This window comes from Diceros bicornis, chromosome X, assembly GCF_020826845.1.
Source record: "Diceros bicornis minor isolate mBicDic1 chromosome X, mDicBic1.mat.cur, whole genome shotgun sequence".
Classification (NCBI taxonomy): domain Eukaryota; kingdom Metazoa; phylum Chordata; class Mammalia; order Perissodactyla; family Rhinocerotidae; genus Diceros; species Diceros bicornis.
The window spans coordinates 94370592-94395260 of record NC_080781.1 but is presented as its reverse complement, the minus strand read 5'-3'; the positions used below and the strand labels follow the sequence as shown (position 1 = coordinate 94395260).

General features: G+C 46.9%; 1 protein-coding gene across 4 annotated transcripts in view; it reads right to left on the bottom strand.

Moving 5' to 3' along the window:
* Positions 1–4215: 4215 nt before the first annotated feature.
* DRP2 (dystrophin related protein 2) overlaps positions 4216–24669 on the bottom strand; it is a 40631-nt gene continuing 20177 nt past the window's right edge. For all 4 annotated transcript variants that reach the window (XM_058536335.1, XM_058536334.1, XM_058536336.1 and 1 more), the window contains 18 exons: positions 23031–23299; positions 22506–22652; positions 21979–22057; positions 19889–19949; positions 19514–19575; positions 18375–18449; positions 17219–17420; positions 16913–16998; positions 15100–15257; positions 14618–14784; positions 12090–12201; positions 10689–10825; positions 10316–10381; positions 9996–10061; positions 8978–9121; positions 7093–7330; positions 5866–5986; positions 4216–5553 (listed from right to left, as the gene is read on the bottom strand). In XM_058536335.1, the coding sequence (XP_058392318.1) occupies positions 5429–5553; positions 5866–5986; positions 7093–7330; positions 8978–9121; positions 9996–10061; positions 10316–10381; positions 10689–10825; positions 12090–12201; positions 14618–14784; positions 15100–15257; positions 16913–16998; positions 17219–17420; positions 18375–18449; positions 19514–19575; positions 19889–19949; positions 21979–22057; positions 22506–22652; positions 23031–23299 (2315 nt within the window). In that variant the 3' untranslated portion in view covers positions 4216–5428. The remainder of the gene's footprint in view (positions 5554–5865; positions 5987–7092; positions 7331–8977; positions 9122–9995; positions 10062–10315; positions 10382–10688; positions 10826–12089; positions 12202–14617; positions 14785–15099; positions 15258–16912; positions 16999–17218; positions 17421–18374; positions 18450–19513; positions 19576–19888; positions 19950–21978; positions 22058–22505; positions 22653–23030; positions 23300–24669) is intronic.

The following is a 24669-nucleotide window of genomic DNA, read 5'->3' as shown; positions in this document are numbered from 1 at the left end:
ACATATGGCTAGCCCAAATTGAGATGTGCCCTAAGTGTAAAATATACACCGCGTTTCTGTATGGGAACTGCTCTGTGCTAGTGCCCCAACAACCTGGCACTATCCACGTAGGCCACATAGGCAAAGCTCAACTGCAGACTCCCCCAGGCCTTGGCAGAATGCCTTGTGACCCTCTTGGAGCAGGGGAACATGGGAACATGGGAAGATAGGCGGTCTCATGAGGGGCTACAAGATCATTTCTTCTTCACTTCCCTATCCTGAGGGAGGCTGTGGTGAGGCAGTTTCTTATCTGCCTCCCTCATTTTGGTGAGGCATGGGCCTTTCTACCTGCCGCCCACCGCCAAGGGTACAGCTGCAGGCCATAAAACTGCCGAGCTGCAGCGTGGAACTGGCTTCTTAGCAACAGGGGGCCCCGCCATTCACGTTGCACATCATCTGGCCCCTTTTGTTTCAGTGTCGTCCTGTGAGACGGGACGCAGGGAGCTGATACTGTTGCTGAGCTTGCTTTGCTATCTCTATAAGTAATAAATTGCCTGGATCTATGTGAGTTTCTTGTTCCTTTACCAGCTGAATCAGTCAGCCTGCTTGACAATTTCTAAGACTTAGTTAAAAAAAAAGGAATATAAAATATCTTATTAATTAGTAATCGTTTTATACTGATAACATGTTGATAATATTTTGGATATATTGGGTTAAATAAAATATATTATTAAAATTAAGTCCACCTGTTTATTTTTACTTTTCTAATATGGCTGCTAGAAAATTTAAAATTGTGTATGTGGCTCACATTATATTTCTATTGGACAGTGCATTATAGATTAGTGAGAAAAGAAAAATTGGTGGTTGGAAACGGACAGGGTTTTATTTTACCAGAAAATGGCTTTTTTTGTGTGTGTGTGAGGAAGATTAGCCCTGAGTTAACATCTGTCGCCAATCCTCTTTTTGCTGAGGAAGACTGGCCCTGGGCTAACATCCATGCCCATCTTCCTCCACTTTATATGGGACGGCACCACAGCGTGGCCTGACAAGTGGTGCGTCGGTGCGTGCTCGGGATCCGAACCCGGGCTGCCAGCAGCCGAGCGCGTGCACTTAACCGCTACACCATGGGGCCAGCCCCCAGGATAGACCTTTAAATTGAATAAATGTAACTTTTTGGAAGCTCACCACATTGTCCTGACTTTTCTCATATTGCTTCAGGCTGGTGAAAAATTCCTCAGATTGATGAGGATGGTATTTAAAAACCATTGTATAGAGAGCTCATCCCGTGAGGCGATAACTAGCTAATTTGTGTGGGGCCTTGAGAGGCAACTGCTCCAGGTGACAGTGGCGGATGGGGCTGGTGGGGGTGTCTTTTTGTTCAGTAGGTGTTGGACTCATCTGGTGGCTGATGTTTTGCAGTGCTCCTGTGGCTTCTTGGTCCACCCTCTCTTCCCACACCCAAAAAAGGGAAGGATGTGGACTATCAGAGTCAAAGAGTATAACCAGAAGAACCAAAGTAAACAAATACAAATTTATTCTTTTCAAAGCAGAATTCAAGAGAAAGGGGAAAAGCACCACAGAGTGGCAAAGTTAACCAATTTGTTCCCAGCCCCGCCCCTTCATCTCAAACTTTTCTAGACTTGTGTGCCACCCTTGCCACGCGCCCCCCCCCCCATCCCTTCCCCAACTCTCATCCTCGTGCCTGGTTCTTGCAGCCGGCAAGCAGCATAGCAGGCTTCAGTCTGGCCTCAGTACTGTCCTGAGGACAGCAAGGACATTCAGCAGCTTCCCCCAAATGCGGCAGCTGTGGGAGGAGATGGAGGCTGGGAGCTGAGCCCTGGCCTTGAGCCTTTCCCTCTCCCACAGCCGTTGGTGTTAAGAGAGTAAGAAGGAGCTGAAGTATCTTTGTTCCCAGGGCTGGATTTTGGCAGGGAGACCCAGAGATAGAGCAGCCCAGCTGAGCAGCTAAGTCTCCACAGCCCTAGGACAGGGCCCCCAGTTTCTCCCCCAGGACTATTGGTCTTAAGGCAGCTACTTTCTTGGTTATCTGTTGCCTATGTCAAGGAAACTTTGATAAAATTCTTGGCCTGAAATAGTCTCAGAGACCATAAATCTGCCATTGAGAACGTGTGTTCAAGGAATGCTCTAGCCTAAAGCTGGATATGGAGCCCAGATCCCAAACACACACCTCAGGCAGCATGGGTAGTTCTTAAAATTAATCTGGAGGGAAAATATCTCCCAGGATTGGCCTCGGCCTGATCTCAGGGTTTCTCGTTACTACCTCCTGCCAGCCCAGTTCCTAGGGCATAGAAACTCAAACGGGATTCTCTGCAGAGAAATAGCTCCAAACTTGGGGCCTCAAAGGAAATGGGCACTTGTGAGCTTTGATTTCAGCTTTTCCATTCTGGAGGGAAGGGCACATGTCCTCCTGGGTAGGACCCTCCCTAGGGAACCGTAGAGCAAACAGCCTGATATTCTCCAGCCAGTCAGCCTTCCCTAGTAATTTCCCAGTCAACATGACTCCACTCTGCTTTTGCTAGGAGCAGAGGCACCCTCATAATGGCTTTTTGGCCTCTATCTGATTCTATCAAAAGTAAATCGCCTATCAACCCTAACTGTTCCCTGATACTATTTGACAACAACTCCAGCAAACGCTCACATTCCTTATCACCGACGCTAATCCCCCAAGGCAGAGGTTTTCATTAGGACTCCCTTCACCACCCTTCCAGTACAGGGCCATAAACTACACAGCATCACACACAATACCTCTAGGAGACATGATACATGACAGATGCCTAACAACATACGACACATCTCAGGAAATCCCACCCTAATTTGGATTCACGGTGCCCAGAGATCCATTTACCTCACTGCAGGCAAACTGCCCACACATGCTGCAGTGCCATCACTGGACCTCTGAGCAATATACTCACCTCGAGCATTAGGGTAAACACAAGACCACAAAGTGTCAGTGACCCTGTTGGTGAGAATTCAACCCTTGACTTGCTGCTTCGGTCCACCTACAGCACAAATCCTACATAACAAGATCTACATCTCCTCTACCATGGCCCACTGCAGCTGCCACAGGTCCTCAACAGTCCAAGATCTCAAAGGTGGAGCGGGGGCGACAGAAAAGATTTTCCTAGTAAAAGATTGTTTCGTAACATCTACCCTCCTAAGGCTTAGGCAGGCATATGCCTCGAAGACCCTGAGCTCTCTGTCCTATAGCAAATTTCTTCTATCTCATTCCTGCCCACAATCTAGGCCCCTGCAAATATAATTTCCCCCACCCCACTGACTGATGTCCAGGCTCTCTGTTTGATCCCTGCCTACCACCTGCTCGCCATACATCCAGATACCCAGTTCTCTCACCCAGAGAGCTCATGAGCACTAAGGCAGACGTTGTGATGAGGTCGGACACCCTAGACCTGTGGCTTAGTGCCCCCTGGCAATTCTAGAAGGAGGCAATCCTAGGCTTCCAGACCCAAGCCACTGCCCTCCCTCCCCTGCAGTAGATAAATCTAGCTTCCCAGGAGTTCTACCCACTGGCCCACTGCTTAATTATAGCACAGTACCCCAACCGTGTCACACCCTCCTGACCTTGGTGGCTACTGCTGCTTTCTTTAAGGCCCTGAGCCAGACAGGAATTGGAGGGGAACAGAAGATGTACTCTGTGTCTTGGCCTGGCAAAGGATAATAAAAGTCTATTTATTCCTTCTTTTCTGTGTAGGGTAAGTAGAGCTTGGATTTGTTCTATTTTGGCAACTGAACCATTGTTTACAGGAGCCCAGGAAAATTCATCTAAGGCCCAGGTCTCAAGAGAACTAGATTTGGAATGAATGAAGGGAACAGAGTGACTCTTCTTGTTAGATACCTCTGTGACCAAAGGCTGCTTGCTGTTGCTTTGGTCTTGAGGACAGCTCACCCCAAACATGAATGGAGAGACATCCTAGGGGAGCAGCCAGGATGCATCTATCTGTCCAACCAGAGGCTGGGGCTAACAAAGAGCAAGACAGAACATTAATACTTTAAGAGGTATTAGAATTTAATGTGTGAGTGAGGCCAGGGGAGTACTGATGTACAGTAGATATGTAGGATAGATATGTACATATATAAACTTAGGCAAATTAAGTCAATTGCAGGGCTCTAGGTTATAAAGCTCCTTTTGATTGAAAGCTGCCTAAGTGGGCTCTGACTCTGTTCAAAGTTCCCAAGCCCACTCCCCCCACCCCCCGCTATCTAGTCTGAACAGTTTCTGGATAAAGAGATCGTGATATATGTTGCCTAAGAAGAGTTAGTTCAGTTTGACGATTGGGCTCACCTTCCAGAGTTAGAAAGAACAATTTTATACAAAGGAAGGCCTTGCTGTTGTCTAAGTGGAAGTGGCCAGCTTCCTGATTTGGGGCCAGTGGCTCCTAGGAAGGGGCCGCTATTCAGGGTGGCCCATTGCCTCTTCCTTATGATTATCCGGGGGCAATCAGCCACTTCATCGGTTTCAGCCTAAAAGAAAGAAGGGTCACAGCCTGCAAGGGTGTTGGGCAGTCACACTCCTCCAGACTAGAGGGTGATTCCCCTTCCCTACCCAAGGAGAGGAAGACACCCCTTGCTGAGCAAGCTGCCACCCCTCCCCCAGGGTTGTGAGGGCCGACTCAGAAGAGCCAAGGGTGGCTTCAGCTGGGTTCCCAGAGCAACTCAGCTGATCTCTCAGGATGCTGAGGCCTTCAGGAAAGAGGAAGATCAGGGAAAAATATCTAAACCCATAAGTATTTCTTTAATGTTTCCAAATGTAAGGTAGAAGTAGGAACCAGAATGAACTGTTCTCCTCTTGAGGAAGGTCTGCCAGGGACTGAGGCAGAAGGAACTGAAGCTATTCGAGGAGGAAACAACATCTAGGTAGCATCAGGATGGCTAGAGATGCCTTTGAGCTGAAGTTATATGACGCAGACTACCCAGACCTTTTCAGGGGCACTTTGATGGGGAGGGTTGTCTCCGAAATACCCTTTTGCCTCCCTGAGTTGGGCCAGAGAGTAGGGCTAACTCCTGTGGATTCATAATGCTAGAACCCTTGGGTCATTAGGCTTCCCAATCTCCATAATTCCATGGAGAAGGGAAAGGGGCCAATGGGCATTGCTTCGCTCTGCAAGGCAGCTTCTCTACTCCCCATCTGAATGGCCGCTGAGTGCCATTTGACTGGACTGCAACAGAAGCGTACTTAAGGGACTGGTCTCAAACTTGAAGATTAAAGGGCACATTTCTAGAGTCAGAGGAATCACGCCTCTCCCTCTCCTGGCCCCCACACACCCACCTCACATACCACCAGATCCCTGCTGCTGCCTGTAGCCCAAATAACTCTGGCTGAGGAATGTGGGGCCAGTGGGGACTGGAAAGGTTGGGCGAAGGCTGAGGGAAGCTGTAACCAGTACAGGAAGAGGACCGTGGACTGGCTCCATCAAGAGGCCAGCAGGGTGTTGGCAGTCACATCAGAGCTTCGCACACTGGGGAAGGCATGGCGGAGCTTCTCCATGATGTCCTCCAAGCACAGGCTGACATCTTGGCTCTTTGACCCCACATCATCTGAATTGGAAAAGAGAGATTTGGGAAGAGAACTAGAAATTCCCTTATGAGGCCAAGGGGCCGAGGTGGGACACTGCCAGCTGAAGGGCAAACCTACAACATTTGTATCTTCCCAGCGCAATGCCTAGTATATACAAGGTGCTCAATATACATTTATGGAATAAACAAATGAATGAATCAGTCAATAAGCCAATCATCCCTGACTCTAAGCTCGAAGCCATGAGGAGAAACCATCCCAGCCCTAGTAGAACCTTGGGCAGGAGATCTGGGGCAAGACAAAGCCATAAAGCTGGGAGGGACTGGGGAACTCACCTGCAGCCTCAGTATCTGGAGTAGTTTGTCCTTTCTCCTGGGGGTGACTGCCTTCTGACTGCTGTGGAGAGGAAGCTAGAGACGAGTCTGCAGAGCCATTGCCATCTGATTCGGTGGGTGGCTAGCAAGAGGTAAGGCATGACTTAAGTGGCTTTGCCTTCCTAACCTTACTTTGACAGACTCCTGAGCTCAGAAGGGACCTTAAAGCCCTCATGCCCATCTCTTTGTCCTTGGACTTTAAGAAGCTTTTTGTAGTGCCCCAAACAGTGGCTTTCCCTTTTAGGAAACTTCTTGGAATATTCAATTACTGATTACCTTCTTCCTTCAACAACATGTGTCAAAGTTTCCCGGTTCTTATAAGGATGGCATTGTGCCTAAAGGTCATTTCAGCTGTAATTAAGCTACTTAGAACCCAATTCTCTGTGGAAATGTAGAGCTTCACACCTGATCCTCAGTTCATGACATAACATCATATGTTAGAGACCTTTAGGCATCTAGAGGCCATCCCTTGGAGGATCTGGGGAAGAGGCAGGGGGTGATATTACTTGGTACATATAATGACAATAATACATAACATTTATGAAGTTTCTACTATATTCCTGGCATTGTGCTAAATTCTTTAAATGCATTGTCTCATTTTATGTTCACCACAATTCCATCAAGTTGGTGTCTTATTATCCCTGTTTTATAGATGAGGGAACTGGGGCTTAGTGAGGCTAAGTAAATTTCCTAACACTTCACAGCCACTAATTGGCAGAGCCACATTGAAACCCAGGGCTATCTGACTCCAGAGCTACACTACATCATATACCCCACCTCTCAAAGAAGAAAGGGACAAAAAGTAACAAGAGTTCCCTTTACAGCCAAAATTTTTCTCTTGCCAAGCATGTCCAAACCTGCTTGTTTCCAGCAAACATCAAAGTAGCAAAATCAATGTTTTGGATGATTCTTTGAACTTTGTTCTTTCAATACTAGATTCAAATGGGTTGTGGGGAAGGGAGCCCTCAGAAGTTCTCCCTTTGCCCCAGGCCCCACAGTGGCTTGAGAGTAACACACAACAGTGGAGTGGAAGCTAGGTGGAAGAGAATTGGTCAAGCAATGTGACATACCAGCCCCTTCCTTCCACTACCCTCCCCAATTGCCAGCCCAGTTCTCTTCAGAAATTCATCTAACAGCCACCGCCAAGCTCAGGGGCTGCTCTAGTCCTTCTCCTGGCTCCAGCCTCACCTGCAGGAGCAGCTCCCTTAAGCGCTGCAGCTGGGACTCTAGTTGCTTGTTGTGGTCTTCAAGGATCTGCATGCGTGTCTCCAGGCGGCTCTTGTGCTGACGAAGGATCCGGGCCTCAGCCAGAAGCTCCTCATTGCGGTGGTCCTGTGCCACCTCGGCAGAGCCCTCAGCCAGGGTGGGTGCCTCAGCAGCCTCCTCATGCTGCCACTTCAGGCGCCTCAGCTCTCCCTGGAGAATCCTGCCAAGGATAGAGAAGCCAAGACCTATGGTCCTAATGGGTTATTGACTGTGTAGGTCCCAGACGTCCGCTCGTAACTAGGTGTGAGCAATCCCTTTACTCTCCCATGCCCACCCCCACCCCAGCCATGTGCTTGCTTGAATGGCCATATCCACTTTCTCTCCAGCACATACATCATTTACTCTGCCATCCTAGACCTCAGAGCAGAGAGAGCTGACATTTCATATAACAAATGTCTCAGGGCTTTGATGTGCTGCTTCTGGGATTAATTCTGACCTTAAAATCAGGCAGAAACACAATCTGCAAATAAATGAGGCATTAGAGCCACTGACTCATCTTCTCCATTTTTAGATTTTTAGATTCCAGGGGAAGACATAACACAAACAAACCATCACCCATCTTGCCTTTTCTCTTCACTACCCTCCTCTTTGGCCCACTTTGAACACTCACGTTGAGTCATCAAGGAAACAGATTCCAAAGAGATGGTCTACTTTGGGGGACATTACTTTTTTTTGCAACAGAATCACTCTCTCCCCAATATTTCCCTGGGCTTGCCCACTGCTGCTGTAATGCAGTGCTTCTCAAACTATTCACGCCGAGAAACCAGAGAGATTTTTTAATCCATTGTGGACCAACATGTGAGCTGAATGTGCATGGCTAGTATACAGTTCACACCACACGTGACTTACCACAACAACACTCAAACTGTTCTATACCTTACTCAGTGAAGACAAGTTCACTAATTATGTGCTTGGATGTCATGGCAATGTCAAATTGCTATAAAAGTTTCTAAAAGCTTACTCTCGATTTCTGTATTTACCTTGTCTTGAACCAGTAACAAACACTTTGCAGACTGGCCCTGTTCTAAGGACTTGCTACTCCAAGTACAGTCTGTGAACCAGTGGCATGGGCATCCCCTGGGAGCTGGTTATAAATGCAGGAGCTCACGCCCCACCCCAGACCTGTGAATCAAAATCTGCATTCTACCAAGCTCCCCAAGTTCCTTGTATGCACACTAATGTTTGAGAAGCACTGTTCTGAGGGATTCTACGGATTCTACTGCCTGCCCCCAAAGTGGCTTGGGCCCTCCTCAGGACCCTGCTGCCACTTGTACTTCATGGAGATGAATGCCATCCCTGTAATCTTCTTCTCTTTCCCTCTTCCAGTCCTCAATCACTCTGTGTAGTGTCATCCTCTTTTCTTCTATTACTTTCACTAAGTGATAAGTATCTCTTTCTGTTTCAAGACTGAACGTCCCTTTCTGTTCCAATACTGAACGTTCCTTGAGGGCAGGGACATGTCATACTCTCTTCTGTATTCTCTCTGCTTGTATCTAGTGGGTACTTGGAAATATTTGGGTTGAGTTAAAAGGATTCAAACAATTATTAGAACAGCTAGCAATTATTGAACCCTTACTATAAGCCAGGCACTGGCTAATACATTTATATGCCTGATCATTTGATCTTAACCAGTGACCCTAGGAGGTAGGTACTATTATCACCATCCCCATTTTACAGATGAGGAAATGGAGGATCACAGAATATAAGTAACTTGTTCAAGGCCACATAGCTAACATGTGGAAGTGCCAGGACTTGAATTCAAGCTGGCTCTAGAACCCACACAGATCTGTGCCATCGCCACACCCACCGGTTCTCATCCTCTAAGTGGGCCAGGATCTTCTCTAGCTCCCCCTTGCTTTCTGTGGCCAACCTGCATGGAGCCTGCTGTCCAAACGCTGGCTCTCGGTCTGTAATGGGGCTGGAGTGCCGCAGCAGGTACTGGTCCTCATCTCTGCATGGGTGTGGGGAGAGGAAAGGAGGTGGCCAGGCATTGAACCAAGAAAAACAGCTCAGGGCATGAGTTCTCAGCTTCCAGCTCAGGCCCCAGGAGACACATGCTGGAGGATTCACTTATAAGTCACATAGAGAGGGAAACGCTATATAGTCAGGCTTAAGAGGGATGAAAGTGTTCAAAGGTGGCTGGGGGTACTAGGAGAGAGTGTTTTCAGGATGCTGGGATTTCTGCCTTCTACTTAAAGCCCCTGGGAAACAAGGAGGAAATCACTTCCCATTCTGTGATGTTCCTCCACTGCACCCCCTTCCCTTCCTCACCCCCCAGAGGGACCATTTCCTGCCTGAGTCCCAGTCAGGGTCAGATTGATCCAGATAGCCAGTAGCTCCTAAGCCCTCTGAGCAGGTCAGTGACCTCCCTAGAGATGAAGGGCCCTCTCTCTGGGCTATAGCATCAGGGAGTCTCTCTGGCCACTCTTCAGTCAAGACCCTGGTGACTCCCCAGGGTTGGTGTGGCACTAGATGGGGAATTGGCATCTTGAGCATAGGATAATGGCTCATTTCTGTCACTTTAGATGAGGGCATATTCATCTTCCCTCAAAGTTGGGCATTGAAGGATGGGATCTTGCAGCAGGAAAGGACCTGGGCAGATGGCAGGGAGGTATTCCATCACTCATTCCCCAGTTCAGTTGATAGACAGCAGACTGTTTCTCTTACTAAACACTGTGCCCAGAAAGCAGCCTTCCTTCTTTAGGGTGTCAAAGACCCTCACCCCCACACCCTGCCCTCCCTTCGAGGATATACCCTTCCTGAACGGTGGCAGAGGGATCCCAAGGAGAACTATTCCTGGAAAATAAGCAGCTGTGAAAACTTACATGCTGTCATCTGGGGACAGGCTGTCATTAAAGAAGGAGCAATTTTGACTTTCCATCTCAGCAAGCCTGGAAAGAAAGAACGTGAACAGAAGGGAAAATGGGATGGAGGAAGCCTGCTTTTATCTCAAGGACTCTAATCCCACAATAGGATCATTAGCTCTGGGGGCTACCCCAACCACCCCTAAGTGTCTGGCCTCACTGGCTGCTGCATAATCCCACTGTGCACATCCCCTGGTCCTGACTCCATTCTCTTTGCCCTGACTGAAAACCCTATCCCCTTTAGACTCCTTAAAATCTCCCTCCCCTAAACCTGGTGATACCTGCTGGCAAAATGCTCAATGCGGGAGTGTGTGTCAGCGTGTGGCAACATCGGGGAAGAAGCTGGCCTAGAAGAAAGCAGCAAAGAGTCAGAGGACCAAAGACTGTGCAGCTGGGCAGCCTGTTTCCTCACCACCACGCTCCTTGCCCCCCTCCCACCAAATTAGAGAGATGGGCAAGAGCTGATGGGAACAGGATACAAAGACTGGTTTATTTCCCAGGCCAGATTCCTGGTCAGGCCCAAGCTGAACTGCCCTGTCACTAGTTGGGTTTGCCCTGCAACACTCTCCAAGCCAGTGAGACTCAGACCCTTCACAGCACATCCCTGGGCTCAGCGAGGCTGCCCACAGCCCCTGCTCAGCCACTGGTACTCACGTCTCACTGTAGTCGGCCTCCAGCACTGATTGCACAGGCAGATAACCTCGCTGAGGGTGTTTGCTGAAATAATGCTTTGAGCGGAATTTGTTCTTTAAGGTTGTGGCAAAGTCCCTCATGTTCTCACTGGATGTGGTCTAGGGGAAGACAGGGCAAAGGGACTCACCCTAACGGCATCAGGATATGCTGAGGAGGTGTGGCTGCTCCCCTAGAGCAGGGAACATGACTGGTAATCCACTCTTGTTCATGCCTACCACACCCGCTCCTAGAAAAAGGTCTAGAAGGATACATGCCAAACTGTGAATAATGGTTGCCTTTGGGAAGTTGGACCGGAGGGGTGGGGGCAAGACTGAGGAGAGAGGAAGACTTTCGTTTTATATTTTAAACACTTCTGTATAATTTGAATCTTTTACAATGAGAATATATTTGTTAATATTTAAAATATCTTTTATATAAATTCTAGGGATGTTGAAAATAGCAGGAGGTAGAGGATTATCAGTCTACCATCTCAAGCCAGGCTTCTGTGTATGACTTTTATAGTGTTGATTTTAAATGATAATAAAATAAAAATAAAGGGCAAGGTCCCTGCTCCTGCTGGATCACACATTTTTCTGTGCCAACAGAATTTGGAGAAGAGGTGACAGCTTGGAGATATGGATTATAGGGAAACAGGTTGAAAGATGGGAAGGTGGGGGGAATAGAGCGGTGGGGGGAGCTGGGGATACGCTTGGGACTTTGGGAGTACCTGTGGGGCAGAAAGAAATAAAGGAGTTTAGGGAGCAGAGTTGGCTCAGGAAGCTAAGCCTGGACCTGTGGGTCCTGAACACAGCAGAGGAGAAATTCTCTGGCTCGAGATCAGGGACCAACCTGTTTCAGGTGGCTATGAAGGGCACGGTTTCCAATGAAAACCAAGTGGAATTTGAGAACCCAGGTAAAGAACATACCTTTATTTTCCCCAAAAGACTGAGTAATTAATTTGAGCACAAACTTTGGTATTGACTAGAAGGGATAGAAGCAGTGACAAAGTAGCAGGTGAAGACCAGGGGACAGGAGCAATACAGGAAGCTGGGCAGGAAAAACTAAAGTGAGTAAGGGAAGGCTAGTTGCCTGGAACTGTCTTGCTCTCTATTTTTTCTTGAGACTTCTCTCTGTAGGAAAATAGTGAGTACCTTTTAAGTGGCCCAGAGTGTCCCTGGGTGCTATAGCCAGCTGCGGCCCTGGTGAGGGAGAAGCTCTGCTGAAAGAATAGAGAGGCCTGAATCCCCCAAACTGGTGAATCACCAGGACTGTTTGGCGAATGCTGCCCAAAGGAGAGCAGAATACAGTCAGCCAATGCTTGGCAAAGTGGATCAAGCACCTGAGTGCTGCCCACCCCTCCCGCCCGGCCCAGGGGCTCCATACCGGGGTATAATACTCCATGATGGGGTAGTGCAGCTTGTTGCCTTTGCTGGCTCTGCCTGTCAAGAAGCAGGTCTGGCAGATGTCCACGTTAAATTGCTTCAGACTCCGGTACCTTGGGGAGAGGAGAGGTGGTAAGACAGAGGATCCAGTGTGCCATAGTGACCTCTCTATTTCCCTAACATCCAAATATACACACACATTAGAAGCGGGGGAGGCATGGAGCCATAACATGTTCAACCTCCTATACACAGCAGTGGCTGAGTCCTCACTAGATGACTAGCCTTATTCTAGAGACCATTAACCTCCATGAAATCACATGCTCAGACTCCTAGGAAATGTGGGAAATAGCATTATCTCACCATCTTTTTCAAGGAGAGGGGGCAGGAATAAAGAGCTCATGATATCAAATAAGCATTCTAGACAAGGATGGCCCCAAAGGGTCCAGTCTCACAGGTACCACCACCTGTGTTGGAAAAGTTACACTTCCAACAACACAAAGGCTGCTTATTCTACCAGCCCTGAGCAAAATGGCTAAAAGTTATTTACAAAACTTATTTATAATAATAACTCTTGGGGCCAGCCTCGTGGCCTAGTGGTTAAGTTCAGCGTGCTCTGCTTTGGCGGCCAGGGTTCAGTTACAGGGTGCATACTTACACCACTCGTCGGCAGCCATGCTGTGGCAGCGACCCCACATACAAAATAGAGGAAGATTGGCACCGATGTTAGCTCAGGGCAAATCTTCCTCAAGCAAAAGAGGAAGATTGGCAACAGATGTTAGCTCAGGGACAATCTTCCTCAGCAAAAATAGTAATAATAATAATAACTCTATTATTACTGAATATATACTAGCCCTTCAGATCCAGTTCCAAAGCCTGGCTGAACTGCCCAGACCTAGTAGTATAGAATAGTGAAACACCTAGACTTATTAGAGAAGTCAGAGGATCCAACATGTAGTCCTGGATCTACATTAACCAGCTGTGTGAACTTGGGCAAGTCACACTCCACCTCCGTGCCTCATTTGCTTATAAAAAGTAGGTGGTTGGGGCCAGCCCCGTGGCTTAGCAGTTAAGTGCGCGTGCTCCGCTGCTGGCGGCCTGGGTTCGGATCCCAGGCGCGCACCAATGCACCGCTTCTCCGGCCATGCTGAGGCCGCATCCCACATGCAGCAATTAGAAGGATGTGCAGCTATGACATACAACTATCTGCTGGGGCTTTGGGGGGAAAAATAAGAAATAAATAAATAAATAAATAAATAAATAAAGTAGGTGGTTACAAAACCCAGACTCATAGATACAGAGAACAGATTGGTGGTCGCCAGAGAGGAGGGGGGTGATGGAGGAGGCAAAATGGGTGAATGAAGGGGTTAAGAAGTACAAACTTCCAATTATAAAATAAATAAGTCACAGGATGTAATGTACAGCATGGGGAAAATAGTCAATAATATTGAATTAACTTTGTAAGGTGACAGATGGTAACTAGACTTATCATGGTGATCATTTTGCAATGTATACAAATATTGAATCACTATGTTGTACACCTGAAACTAATATAATACTGTATGTCAATTATACCTCAATTTAAAAAAAATGCAGGGTGGTTGTAAAAAGTGTGTGTTAGTGCTTTAAAAAGTTTAAAAAATTGAGTGCTTTATGATGAGAGCCAAATTCAGCCACATTCTGCTTACCTTTGTGGGAGGAGGAGGGGAATGTAATCAGGGAAACTTCAAATGTGTTGTAATAATGCTTTATTTCTTAAGATTGGTGGTGGGTGCACACTGTGGGGTACTGGAGCTGGCCCATACCAGCTCATGAGAGACAGTAGCTAAAATTGCAGGGATTTTCCAAGCCAGTTGTTAGATTATATAAACTCACAATTAAGTAAATGATATTAAAAACGAAGGTAATAAGTACTCAAAATTCATCACTTCCTAATTATTTTACTATTATCTATGCTCTTGAGGTTGTTTATGTCTATCATAAATGCATGGTGAAAATACTATGAATAGTATGCAACTGAGCATCTCTTCCCAACCTCCTGTAGGTAGCCAGACATTGGCCACAGTAGGAGTATTTACATCATGGAAACTAGCAAATGCTACAAATCAGATTTCTTTTTCACTTTCTGGAGAGTCTGTTGTGAACCATTTGTTAGCGTCCCCATTCGGTACATAGGTGTTCTTATATGTTAGGATGCTGGGGCTTCTGAGTTCTGCTTAACACTCCCTGGGAAACAAGCAAATTATTTCCTTTTCTGTGTTGTTCCCCCATCCCACCCTTCACTTCTCTACACATTTTTGTAGGTCTGGAATCCTTCATAATACAACTAAAACAAAAGAAAATATTTCATTATTTCTGATTTTTTAGAAAGTTAAACAGTCTGCAATAGAAAAGATTACAACAATATATAACATCATATAGTAGATTATCTATAATTATATAATGATGTAACACATTGTTTTGTAACATGATTTATATGTAACCTGGCCTATTTATTATTATTGTCATTCGAACAGGTATTGCTTTCCTTACCTGAAGCCCTTGATGGGGCACTGCCTACAGATAGAGCACTTGGTCTGATGCTTTACTTGCTCAGCAATGGTGACCCGATGCAGAACAGCCAGCCACACCATGGATTGGGGCTCCAAGTTGACCCACTCCAGGAACTGTGAAGCTTCAATGACTGGCTTCCCAGTGCTCTAGGGAAACAAGAAGCCCAATGGCAATGACTGAGACCCAAAGTGTCTTGTCCCTAGAATGGCAACCCTATGCAGAACCAGCAAGGCCTGGGTTGGCCTGCTCTCCAGAGGTGTCCACCTTCTGCCCTGTCCTCGTTGAGCTGGCACCCTCTGGCAGGACTCTGACCCTAAAAGCCCAAAGAACCCTCTGCCCTGTTATTCCATCCCAACAAATTCCCTTATATCTGAGTACTTCAGATCAAATGCCTAGCTTTTAGTCCTCCCTCCCTTCTTCCCACCTTCCCTCTCATCATGCCTCCCCAATTCCATACTCACAAAACGGAAGCAACTACGGACACTGGGCTCCACATTGCTGCCTCCAAAGGCTGCCACTTCTCCCAGCTGACGGGGCACCTGGATAGCCTCATGAAGCAGGACACCGAGGTGGCGTTGGTCACATTGGCTGCCTGAGTTGGCCACTTGGCTGAAGAGGTCTGCTGGCCCCACCATAAGTCATGGCCAATCCCGATGCAGGAATGGCCAGAGAATGGTGCGAGGAGAAAGAGCAAAAAAGAAAGACAGGGAAAGAGCACACAGACTTAGCTAATGACTTTTGAAACTGGAATACCTCAAGGTCAATCCCTGATTATCTAGAAGTCCAGGAGTTCTGAAAAGAGCATTCTCTGAGTTCAGAGAGAAAGAGTGAGACAAACACAAAGAGAGAGAGCATCAGAAAGAGGAGAGAGAGAGAGATGAAGACAGAGAGCGAGCTGCATGTGAGAGCAGTGCCAGACACAGATATGACACTGCTGGGAAAACAGATTCTTGAGAAGCAAGATGAAAGGGTGTGGGGCTCAGGGGTGCCTGAATATGAGCCGCAGTAGATCTGGCCTATCCCCTCCTGTTCATGTAGCTCATGAAGTCCGATACTGCAGTACTCTCGCAATTACGCACACAAATGGAAAGAAACACTGGCATGGGTAATCTAAAAAGAGGAGATAATTCAAAGCACTTGATCATCTAAGAAATATCTTTAAGTGATCGTGGAGTAGACTATGGTACTTATATTTGAATATGGGTTATATCTGCCCTGTGGGAATTCCCCTAACCCATCCCAACCTTAGAAAACCTCATCCAGACATTCTCATCTGTCTGTTTCATACCTCATACTTCATACTTCAATACACGGAAGTAGATGGTAGAGGGCCTGCGTTTTAGTTCCGGATCCATTACTGACTAGCTTGTAGAACCTTGGGTAAGTCATGAACCTCTCTATGCTGCAGTTTCCTTACTTGTAAGTTGAGGATAAATAATCACCGTCCGTCCCTCCTCAAAGGAGTATTGGAAATAAATAATATCATAGCTATGAACATGCTTTGAAATGTCTCCTTCCCTGTAAAGTTTTCCCAAACCACTGTCATCTCTCCTCTGTGATCTGATATAGAACGTATCCTTTGCCATTCAGATTATTCTAATTAGCACTTTAAAAAATGCTTTCTGTGTACTTCTGTCTCCTCCTCTGGACTGTAAACCACTTGAGGCAGGGACCATGTCTAATTGAATCCTTTACTCACCACATTTAGCATAGTGGTCAATACACATTAAGCACTTGACAACTAATGATGCTACTGCAGAAAAGTACAAAATGCTGTACAAAAGATGGAGGATGGAGGGGAAAGCAAAGGTAATATAAACCAGAGAGGTTAAAGACTAAAGAATTACATACTGTTCGCGTCCCAGATATTGGGGATTATTGTGCCCTTCCCATGGGAAGTCTCCAGTAGAATGCGTGACATGGCTTGACCTTCAGAATGGGAGAGGGCTAAGCCTGCTAGGCCATGGGGGAATGAAACTAGAAAGTCCCGGCCATGGGTACCCCAGGATGCCAACTCAGATCCTGGTCAAGTAATTACATCAGATCAGAAGAAGCCAAACCCCTTGGAGTGACACTGGGAATAATAACAGGCCTTAGGCCTATATTAGCCTTAGGCTGTTGTGGGATCTTTGCAATAGCCTAGACCAGGAAGCATTACAGAGTAGCCCTCTGCTGAATCATAAGACCTACATTCTGCTTATCTCACACCCTTCCTCTTCCCGCCACATGTCTCCCTCCACCCAACTCCACTCCAGACTTGGGAGTTGTACTCACACTGCAGTTTTTCCTTCACTTCTGTGCCACACAGGCATGCAATGCCAGTCTTAAAGGACAATGCCCGCATCTTTCCACTGCGACCACTAGGTTTAAAAGAAGAAACTGAGAACATGAATATATGTAAAGGGTTAACATTTTGGCAGTCATTTCCCTCAGAGTTGATCCCAGCGGGGTTCTGTGCCAACCATGACCCAAGCTGAGCTGGGTCCAAGTTCACCGTGGGAGAAAGCCCTTCCCACCATACCCACTCCAGCTGTCCCATTGAATTTCATCCTGGAGGCTACCAGGGCTGCAAGCCCTTACCTATCAAAAACATTGAGGAGCCAGTTGAGGCTCATGTCCACACAGAGTGGCACATTGACCAGGATGCCTCTTTCCTCCTCCAGTCGTTCATATAAGGCAGTCAGGCAGTGAATGACCTCCACCACATCCATCACATGCTCACTGGCCTGCAGATCATGCTCATTGAAGATCTCCAGGGCTGTGGTTAAAGTTACCAGGTCCACTGGCAAGGAAAGGAGAGAAGGAGAAAGTATAGCCAAAAGTAGAAGCCCAGAGGCTAGACAAGGAGATAAGGACACCAGCATCACCATATTTGACTCAATCTCCAGAGCAACCATTTGTAAGTATGATACAAGCTTGCCCTTTACCAAGACCCTCATCCCAAGGAGGGGAAAGGCAACAAAAGGCCCCCTAAATTAACTCAAAATGTTTCTATACCCATATATTCTTTGACATCAGCTTCAAGAAGTTGATGGGATGAGTAAACTCACTTCTTCTGTTGTATTAACTCCCAAGGGGTCTAATACCATTTTAAGTGTCTCTGTCTTTACATACATTTCAACTGCAAATAGGTTTCTTTGTCCATGAACCTTGTTCTGAGAACCTAGACACCAGTTATGAAAGCTTGGGTATGCCTGGGTAAACATGACAGACCTCAGGAGGACTTTTTAATTACCCTCAATGCTGAAATAAGCCTAGCCAGACATGCCTGGGCCAGAAAGATTGAATGGACAGTGTCTCTGAGAAAGGCCAGAAGACACATTGTATCTGCAGCCATGCTATCGCCTAACCACTGGACTTTGCTTCAACAGTTCTGCTGCTACATCCAATAACCTCAAAATGGCAAAAGAACACAAGCCCCCAGTGGCCCCAAGCCGTCGACTGGGATACTTCCTGTCATCAAACAGTTGCTTGATTATCCACGTCAGGCAAAGAAGAAGGGACAAGGAAGAGGATAGCTGTGGGTTAATTTGGAAACAAGTCTGTGGCTTGGGGAGAATGGACGGGCCCTGCAAAGAGCAGGTGTCCACAGCCAGCATATCCCAGCCTTTGGCGAGTTCCCACCAAGCCAATCAACAGCCCTTGCCAAGGTGAGATGAAAGTGGGAAGCAGCTGACAGATGATGAAGAGCAGGAGAGGGGTGAACGTCATAAGAGAAGTGCAATGGGAGACTTACAGCGCAGTGCCTTCTGGACTCTGCGTAGCTTCATGGCAGTGCGGTAAGCCGAGAACTTAATGTTGTTCAGATCAGCTGCAAAGAATGGAAAGAGACTCAGATCAGGGAAATGAAAATTAAAACCACAGCAAGATACCATTTTACACCCACCAGATGGGCAAAAAATAAAAGTCTAACAAAGCAAGTGTCAGCAAAGATGTGGATGAATGAGAATTGCTGGTGGAAGAGTGAGCTGATACAATCACCTCAGAAAACAGTTTGGTATTACCTAGTAAAATTGAACATTCACATAGCCTACAACCCAGCCAACTATATATCCTAGAGCAGGGATTTTCACACGTTTTTCCACTAAGACAATAGTAAGAAATTTATTTTACATCACGGTGCAGTATATATACACACATGTGCACATGTATAAATAACTGAATCAAACATTTCAGGAAACAACACCTGACTAGATTTGCTACAGTAAAAACACAACAAAATTAATATCGGTTATGACTCTTGCTAGGGATCTGTTGCACTTTCATATTTCCTAGTCTATTTCAATTTTTTTAAATGCTTGTCACAACACATTGACGTGATGTTATGACCCGTAGGCTGGAAAACGTGCACACATGCACCAAAAGACATGGGCAAGAGCTCCTTAGCAGCTCTGTTCTTGTTAGCTCCAAACCAGAAATGACCCAAATGTCCATCAATAGTAGAATAGATGAAGAAACTGTAGTATATACAATGGAATACTCTACAGTAGTGAAAACAAATGAACTATAGTCACATGCATCAACATAGGTAAAATTTACAATGTAATCCTGAGTCTCTCTCAGTAGTCAAAGATAAGGTACACAAGGTAAGGTACACAAGAGTCACGCTCATCACAGCCTGGATAGTGTCTCTCAAAGCAGATCTGGTTCACATCTATAGGATAATTCCCTAATGTGATAATAAGATGGTTCAGGGGGAGTGGAGAGCCTCCAGTTGAGGGAGGTGCAGAGGAAAATGGAAGGAAGGCTGCTGGAAAAAGGACAAGGCACTCACTTCCACCCCCACATGCTCGTTGAATGGGATTCCCTTCTATTCTCATAAGACAAAGGCAACTGTATAGATCTTCACCCTATCCAGGAACCTCGCATTCTTACCTAGGGTTTGGTATAACTCAGTCATCTTGGGATGGTCCCAGCATGTGGTCTGAGCCTGGTGGCTACAAACAAAAGCATAAATAGCGGCAGGGTCCACACCATCCTCCACCCCCCACACACGTGCGCGAACCACTCAGTGATAGGTTGGATGCAAGGAGCAGCAGAATCCGAGGGTGAACCCTGAAGATCCCAAGGCACAAAGGTTCACCTTTACCCAGGTAGCATCTTGAGCTCTTGAGATGAGTAGGAGGAAAAACTGGACTGGGTGGATGAATCCCAACAAGTAAGGAGTGACAGGGACGGGTAGAAAAAAAGACAAGCAAGGGAGGGGGTGGGCAGGCGACCGACCCACTTCTGATTCAGACGATCACTCACTTGATGTAGTAGGGAACTTTATTGGGTGAAATTGCTCTTTCCCAGGGAACCTGGACAGAGGCTGGTGAGGGAGAAGAAAAAGAGAAAGAAGTTGGTCACCAATGCTCTTCAGGCCCCGGGCAACTCCCGTGCTCTATCCTCCCAAATAGGTGGTCAAGCCCAAAAGGGGATGCTTGACTTTCATTGTCAGCTCTTAACAGCCCCTGAGAGTGGGACAAAAACTTCTAATGAACACAATGCTCTCCCTGATGTTAGGGTAAGTGACGGAGAAGAGGTTGTCACTGATACCCTCATGTGCCAGAGATGTGGCAAGGGCATGAACAGGAATACCTGGCCTCGGCCACCCTGACAATCTTCTGTCTGAGCAGGCTGCCATTTCTCTCCATTCAGCTGGAGACAGCTGGAGTACTGCTGTGGATATGAAGCGAATCCTACTTTCCTCATGGGGCTCAAAGCCCTTCCCCAAGAAGGTCAAGCTTTCCAGTCCTGTGGGACAATGGGGAATGGTACTGCCCATTTCTCTCTGGTGATGAACTCTGGAAAAGGATGGCCCTCTCTGGTCCATGTCTTTATCTTCCGGATGTTCCAGGAGAGGCTCAGTTACCTGGCCAATCTCCTCATTGCAGCTTCCCTGCGTAGAAGAGCCCTCTGCATGTATAGCTGCATGCCAGTGATTATAACAGCAAAAATTCTAACCTCCATTAACATCGACTGAGTTCCTACTACATGCCAGATACTCTGCTAAACGTTCTGTGTACATATCTAATTGTCATATCTGTATCTTCCCACCATCTTCACTGCTACCACCCTGATCTGGGTCACCATAATCCTGCACCTGGATTAGTGCAATATGCTTCCTAACAGGTCTCCCTGCTCCCACTCTTGCCCCCCAACACTCTGACTCTATTAAAACATACATCAGATTATGTCATCCTTCTGCTCAAACTCCTCCAAAAGTTCTCCATTCCATTCAGAATAAAATCCCAAGTTCTTACCTCTGGGATCCTGCTACTGTTCTGCCCTCCTGCTCTCTCCCTTCCTTCTTCACTTCTATACCGGCCTCCTTGCTGTTCCTCAGCCATGCCCCTGCCTTAAGGGCCTGGAAGTCACTGTCCCCTCTGTCTGGTATGCTCTTCCCTCAGACATCCACATGGCTCATTCGCTCACCTCCTTGAGGTTTCTGCTCAGTGGCTCTCAGTGAGGACTTTCCTGATCACACTATTAAAATCACAACGTCTCTTGGGCTGGCCCCGTGGCTTAGCGGTTAAGTGCGTGCGCTCCGCTACTGGCGGCCTGGGTTCGTATCCCGGGCGCACACCGACGCATCGCTTCTCCGGCCATGCTGAGGCCGCATCCTACATACAGCAACTAGAAGGATGTACAACTATGACATACAACTATCTACTGGGGCTTTGGGGAAAAGCAAGGAGGAGGATTGGCAATAGATGTTAGCTCAGAGCCGGTCTTCCTCAGCAAAAAGAGGAGGATTAGCATGGATGTTAGCTCAGGGCTGATCTTCCTCACAAAAAAAAAAAATCACAATGTCTCCTCGCTTAAGTCCAGCACTCCCTATTCACGCCTTCCCTGCTTTATTTTTTTCCATAGCACTTGTCGTCAATTGACCTTATATATATTTTACTTATTTGCTTATGGTCTGGCTTCCCTCACTAGAATGTAAGCTCCACAAGTCTGAGGGCTTTTGTCTATTTTGTTCCTGTTGTAGCCCCAGTGCCTAGAACAGTACCTGGCTCACAGGAGGCCCTCAATAAATACTGCTGAAAAAACAAAGTCATTCAATTCCCATAACCCTATGAGCTAGGTAATATTTGCCCCTCTTTTTTCATATGGGAAAACTGAGGTTCAGAAAGGTTAAGCTATTTTTTTCAAGCTTGCACAGCTATTAAGTCGAGGAGCTATGACTCTGACTGGAGAGCCTGTCCTTTTAACCACTATGCTACACTGCTTTATCCTTACTGCTTCTTGGATGCCAAGGTATACTGGGCTCCCATCAGGCCCCCAAGGGGCAATAGTAGACTCTCTTGGAAGGTGGCTGAGGTTCTGCTAAGTGAAGTGCAATTTGTCTCACGTACTGGAGAGGAAGTGCTGTGACCCAGGCCCAAAGTCCCGGTGGGCATCCTGGAGCTGCTTAAGCCTCTCGCCAACTGATACCTATGGAAAGAACGAGTAGGAAGTCAGTAGATTCATGCCAGATGTTTAGTATGGGATTTCCAGGTGCCTCCAGGCATCTCTGTGAACTCCCTTATTGGCTGGCTCCTCTCTGGTTCCAGCTCCTTCCACATCACCCAACTCCCAGCCCTCCCACAGCACTCCCAAGCGTCAGAGAAGCGCATCCCTTATTCCAGGCAGCAGTCTTCACCTGCCCCTGTCTACCCTAAGTGCCCACATTTGGACAGGCCCCTCTCAGGTCTTCATTTCAATCACTCCCAGCAGCTTAGAGGTTGAGAAGTCTGTTCCCTGGACCCAAACTCTCTACTATTCCTTTTCCATGTAGATCTCATTTAATGCCCCTTTACTTCTTTTGGGCCTGGAGAAGTTTTCCCCAAGCCTAGTTATATTGCGGCTCTTCCCCCTGGCTCACTCCAAGCTCCTCTTGTACCTGTAGCTGTTTCCACCGGATATTGATCTGCTCCAGGGCCCGGGAATTCTCCATTGACAAGTGCACGTCAGAAATGGCAAGTTGATGGGCCAGATCATTCACTAACTTCACTCCATCTTTCATGGGGGAGAATTCTTCTTTGAATAGCTGTAGGGCCAGGACCCAAGTCCCACAGTGGACAGAGAGTGGGAAAGAGGAACCATTAGTCATTCACCTCGACTCCTCCCTCTTCACCCAGAGATTTTGTTTCAACAACACAACCTAGGTGCTTGCCTATTAGCGCAACTGAACTAAGGTGTGGGCAGTCACTGTTCTTACCCTCTTCCTTTTCTACCCTCAGAAAACACTAAAGAAAGAGAAGACAGTAGAAGGTCAGAGGAGACTCCAGCTAAACCAGCCCCCAAATCCAGCACATAAACTGAGAGAGGCTCAGTTGTAGTCAGGGCCAGAAATGGAGTCTCGGCAGCAGGAACATTGTCAGGGTTTGGGAGGAGTGTTAGGTCTCAGGTGAGGGGGCCTGCATACCTTAAGAGCCTGGATGTGCTCAGGGAGTGAATCAATGAAGAGATCCCCAATAGGCTCCCAAGTGGCTCGGACTCCCTCAGCCTGGGTCAGAGTAGTGCTTAATTCCTCCATTGCCCCTTGGATCTCCAACAGCTGCTCCAGAGTGTGCTCAATGTGGCGGTGCTGGTCCACGCAGCGGGCTGTCAGCTTCTCCCATAGTTCACTGGCCACCGTTGCTTGCTTCCACACAAAGCGGCTAAGATTCTGGATCCGCTGTCTGGGAGAGGTATCTACAAGGGCAGGCAGGAAGTCAGGTCAGGCCAACCAGGCAGTGGCAGTCCAGGGAAAGACAGAGACAAAAACAGCCCTTTGTCAAAGGGCGTGTATGTGCATGTGTGTGTGTGCTTGCGTGCACGTGTGTGTGCATGTGCATTTGTGTGTATATTCATACACACAAATACACATTTTTCCATGGTTGAGCTCCTTTTGTACATCCAAGTTTTTTTAAAATTAAACTTTTTATTTTGAGATAATTGTAGATTCACACGCTGTTGTAAGAAATAATACAGAGATCTCATGTACCCTTTACTCAGTTTCCCCAAATGGTAACATCTTGCAAAATATAGTACAATATCACAACCAGGATATTGACATTGATGCAATCCATCAATTTCATTGAGTTCCCCAATTTTACTTGTACTCATTGTGTGTGTGTATTTAGTTCTATGCGATTTTATCACATGTGTAGGTTCAAGGTTCCACCACCACAGTCAAGAGACCATACTGGTATTTTCTTACTATATCATGAGAATTTCCTCATATTCTTAAAAAACAGGCAAGGTAAATAGTGAGTAAAGTATTTTAAGAGGCACAGTGAGGCAAATCATCCAGGATCCTATCCACGTGACCCTGGACTGCAGTTTTGCATTAGTGTGTGCTGCCCACTTCCATACAAAGAAGGGAGACATTTTATGAAGACCCAGCCCAGGAGAGGTTAGTATAACATGCCCAGCTTCTCTACCTAGGCTCCTAAATTGTAGCTTTCCTCTTCCTCCCTCAGACCTCCCCTCAGAAGTAGATTCAGAGCCCCCAGACTCCAGGCTCATTGAAATTATCCTGCTCTCTCTTGAGCTTGTCCTATCTGAAGCCCATTGGGCAGTAAACTGAGTACTAGCCCTCGTACTGAGGGGATCGAGGTGAACTGAGAGGGTCAACAGCATTGACAAAGGACTCAATTAAGGAAAGGTCTTTCCAGGTTAGTCATAGCCAATCTCAGAGGGGTGAAGACTCTTTCTGGAGAAGAGGGCTTGCTGGGCCACCACTCAGATTTAATCACCGTGGATCCCAACCCTGCTGCCTTATTTGAGCCTAGGCCTAGATTGGCCCACTCCATTGAGCGAAGGGGCCAGAAGTCACCAGGGTCAGCATCAAAAAGCCACAATCAATTTTCTTCTCAAATATCATCACCTAACTTTTTAGATTTTAAAAAAGTATTTTCATTTGTTGGTTGATTAGAGCATTGCCACATATCTCTCTATGTTGGAATAAAGCAGCATGTTTTTAAAGGACATACTACTACTTTTATTCCCTTCAATGCATTTGAGTCTTTTGTTTTTTCCTTTTTGTGCCTCATTGGAAGGCCACACGTTACTCCAGAGAG